Raw genomic sequence first — 3,847 nt, forward strand, 5'->3', positions numbered from 1 at the left:
AGGCCTAACCCTCGGATGCCTGGCTCAGCGCCGGAAGAATTTCCTGAGGCCTAACCCTCGGATGCCTGGCTTAGCGCCGGAAGAATTTCCTGAGGCCTAACCCTCGGATGCCTGGCTTAGCGCCGGAAGAATTTCCTGAGGCCTAACCCTCGGATGCCTGGCCTAGCGCCGGAAGAATTTCCTGAGGCCTAACCCTCGGATGCCTGGCCTAGCGCCGGAAGAGTTTCCTGAGGCCTAACCCTCGGATGCCTGGCTCAGCGCCGGAAGAGTTTCCTGAGGCCTAACCCTCGGATGCCTGGCTTAGCGCCGGAAGAATTTCCTGAGGCCTAACCCTCAGATGCCTGGCTTAGCGCCGGAAGAGTTTCCTGAGGCCTAACCCTCGGATGCCTGGCCTAGCGCCGGAAGAGTTTCCTGAGGCCTAACCCTCGGATGCCTGGCTCAGCGCCGGAAGAGTTTCCTGAGGCCTAACCCTCGGATGCCTGGCTTAGCGCCGGAAGAATTTCCTGAGGCCTAACCCTCGGATGCCTGGCTTAGCGCCGGAAGAATTTCCTGAGGCCTAACCCTCGGATGCCTGGCTTAGCGCCGGAAGAGTTTCCTGAGGTTTAACCCTCGGATGCCTGGCCTAGCGCCGGAAGAACTTCGGGAATCAAAAGTCAGCAAGAAGCAACCAAGAGCTAAAAAAAAAAAAAAAAAAAAAAAAAGAGGACGAGGGCGAGATGAAGAAATATTCGACGTGCATTAATTTTCAGGGCCGAGGCCCATACAATTGGGCAAAACGCCGACATACAAAAATAAAAAAGACAATGAAAGGTACAAGAGGTCAGCTTGGAGGAACTCCCGGGTCGGGAACGCCGGGCTCGTCCGCGGGAGGCAGGGAAGCAGCAGGAGAACCAACAGGCGATGGCGCCGGAGAGGAGTCCAGGAGGGAGATCTCGCTCAGGTCAACTTCGGGATACTTAGCCGACACCCTTGCCAGGCCCTCCTCGAAGCCCAAGGTGAAGGCTTCGGCCCCCGCGTCCGACGCGTCATGGACAAACTCGTCAGACTGGCGATAGGTCCGCACTGCCTCCGACATATCATGGGCGAACTCGGCGGACTGGCGATAAGCCTCTACCGCCTGACGCCCGATTTCCGCCCTCTTCTCGGCCAGCTCCGCCTCAGCTCGCTCCATAATCTGAGCCTTGGCCTCCAAGACCTTCGCCACAATCCGGCCTTCGGCCTCAGAGGAGACCCTCAGCAGATCAGCCTGAGCCTCTTTATGCTTCGCCTCGGTAGCAACCCGAGCGGCCTCGGCTTCCTTCAGGCGCGAACGGAGCTCTTGGACGTCCGTGCATGACTTCTCCAGGGCCGACTCCAGTTCGCCTAGTTTGGCTTCAAAAGAGTGGATTCGGTCGCAGGCGTTGTCGGCAGACCGCTGGGCCTTCTCCCACCGCTCTCGATAGTCCGCGATCTTCCGGGACTGCTTTTCAGCCCGTTCCTCCGCCTTCTTGACCCTGCTTTCGAGGCCCGAGGCGGCTTTGAGTTGCTCCCGAGCCTCTGACAGTTGCTCCTCCAGGGCGGCGAAGCCGAGTGCCCGCTCTTCGGCCTCCCGGAGCCTCGCCTCGAGGTCCCCGGTCGTCCTGCCTGCCGCAGCCCGGCCTCCCTTTTCCATTACTTTCAGCCGGTCCTCGGCCTTCGCCAAAAGCCCCGCCTGTTCCTTGTAGCACTCCTCCAGACGGATCATGTACTGGGCGAGCTAAGAAATAGGAAAAATAAGGGAGTCAGGCGGAGAACAACAGAGCCAATAAATGGTGAAAGACGGCCAGAAGAACACTCACCGACATGAGACAGACGCAGCTGGCGGCCCCGACGTCAGAGACATCCAACTCCCGGACCCGCCGACGGTCCTTCTCCAGCAACACTGTTTCGATGAGATTTCGGGCGCCATCGGTAGTGAAGGCAGACCCCGATTTCTCCCCGGAGCCGGATGGTGGTTCTGCAGCCTTACCCTTATCCATCGCCTGGGGAAGAGTCCGGCTGATCACGCTCGCGGCGGGGGTCGCCCCAGGAATTGATAGGGTCCCGCTCGGCCGGGGCCTCGGCGCGTCCCTCCTCGAGTCATCAGGAGCCGACCGAGTCGAAGGCCGGGTTGGGGACCGATCACGTCCGACCCGTCCGTCTTGAGCAGGCTCAGGTGGCACCTCCGGAGTAGCGGCAACCTTACCACCGGAGGGCTGATACAGCGTCAGCTGCCGGTCGGTGCCCACGACATCTCCCTGACCGGTGGGCCCGGACTCGTCGGTCGGCATCGGAGGTATCTCCTCACGGGACTTCTTCGCCGGTGGGGCCCCGCTCGGAAGAGCTCGTTTCCTCCTCCGGACTGCTTCCAGCAGGGACGCCCTACCAACAGCCTTCGACTTCACCGACCGCATGACGTCGTCGACCTCTGCAAGAAGGACGGGATGGTCAGGGACTGAGAAACCGAAAGGAAGAAGGAACGAAAGAGAAGAAAAGAGCTAAAGAAACGATGGCGGACTCACGGTCGGTGGGGACCGAGCTCAAACCGACGTTCACCAAGGTATCCTCAGAAATGAGGCGGCCCACCGGGGGAAGCTGGCCCTCGGCGACCAACCCCTTCAAGGCGGCGACGCCCTCGGATTCCTCCCTCGACAACTTCGACAGGCCAATTGGGGACTTCACCGGCGTCCCCCAGATTGCCCTGATTTCCCAGGAGGGGTCTGCATCAACGAAAAAGAAGCGCTCCTTCCAGTGGTGAATGGAGGTAGGACCCTCCTTGACAAGGCCGCACCCTCGCCGCGCTGCGAAGCACCACCACCCTTTGTCCTGGGGGTGGCCGCTCAGGCCGTAGAGCTCCCAGAAAACGTTCAAGGTGGCGGGAATCGCATGCAAGCGACAGAGAACCTGGAAGACCGTCAGAGCACGCCACGAGTTCGGCACCAGTTGCGTCGGTGCCATTCCTAAACCCCGGAGCACCTGTAAGACTAGGTCTGAAGGGGGAAAGCGGAACCCGGCCTGGAGGATGCCCTCATTGATGGCGATCTTCCCTCGAGGAGGATGAGACATCCTCTCCTCAGGCCCTGGGAGCGTGGCATTGCAGGCCTCGGGAAGGTGGTACCGAACCACAAATCCGTCTAAGTCCTCGGCGACCAGTTTTGACTTGATGCTATCTGCTCCCACTTCGCCCATCCCTAATGGCCAATCTACGGTCGGGACGGGGTCAAGAAGGAGGGAAAGGCCGGAACGACTGGGGTGCACTAGTACAAAAAGAAAAAGTATGAAGAGCTCAAAGTAGAAGAGTGGGAAACTCACTTGAAGAGGAGGAAGAACGGCTCCGAGAGCGTCAAAGGAAAAGCAAGCGAACGTTTCGGCGGCAACAATGGTAGCGCAAAGGAGAAACTCGAAAATGTCCGTAAAGAAGAAGACGGACGGGGGAGGGCCCCCGATTAAATAGGCGAAAGGGCAAGTGACACCTCGATGACGCCAGAAGACGCCTGGCCGCCGAAGGGTCGCTCGCACCCCAAAGGCGAATCGACACCATTAAGGAAGGATGTCCGCCGAAATCCTCAGGTTGCCAGGTCAGCAGCAACCGCCATACGCCATAAAGAAGGCGGGAAGCTTGAAGCGCGCGCGCCTCTCCAAAGGATGGCGGCAATCTCGAAACATCACTCCCTTCACCTGTTCCCCTTCTGGTTCCAGGCTCGGAAGTGGGGGGCTACTGTTATGGGGGAATTGAGCCGCCATGCCCCACGTGATCGGCACGCGTATCCAGGAAAGCTACAGCTGCCCTATGATCCAGCACTCCGACCCCGAGTCGGACCTCCTCGGCTCCGCAGCCCGACCCCGGGTC

At 59.9% G+C, this 3,847-nt stretch overlaps 1 protein-coding gene across 1 annotated transcript; it reads right to left on the minus strand.

Moving 5' to 3' along the window:
• Positions 1-1,650: 1,650 nt before the first annotated feature.
• On the minus strand, positions 1,651-3,575 carry LOC149768743 (uncharacterized). The gene is made up of 2 exons (XM_089925425.1): positions 2,520-3,575; positions 1,651-2,425 (listed from the first exon to the last, which is right to left on the minus strand). The coding sequence occupies exons 1-2, from the start codon at positions 3,184-3,186 to the stop codon at positions 1,761-1,763; spliced, it is 1,332 nt and encodes a 443-aa protein (XP_089781551.1). The 5' UTR covers positions 3,187-3,575; the 3' UTR covers positions 1,651-1,760.
• Between the last annotated feature and the right edge of the window lie 272 nt (positions 3,576-3,847).

The sequence above is a fragment of the Phoenix dactylifera genome, chromosome 1, assembly GCF_051530095.1.
Source record: "Phoenix dactylifera cultivar Ajwa chromosome 1, Ajwa_hap1_PhDact_Kaust_v1.1, whole genome shotgun sequence".
NCBI classification, from domain to species: Eukaryota; Viridiplantae; Streptophyta; class Magnoliopsida; order Arecales; family Arecaceae; genus Phoenix; species Phoenix dactylifera.

Coding starts and splice junctions, on each gene's coding strand:
- LOC149768743 (XM_089925425.1), bottom strand. CDS start 3,186: ATGGGCGAAGTGGGAGCAGATAGCATCAAGTCAAAACTGGTCGCCGAG. Junction 2,426..2,519: donor GAGCTCGGTCCCCACCGACC/GTGAGTCCGCCA, acceptor TCCTTCTTGCAG/AGGTCGACGACGTCATGCGG.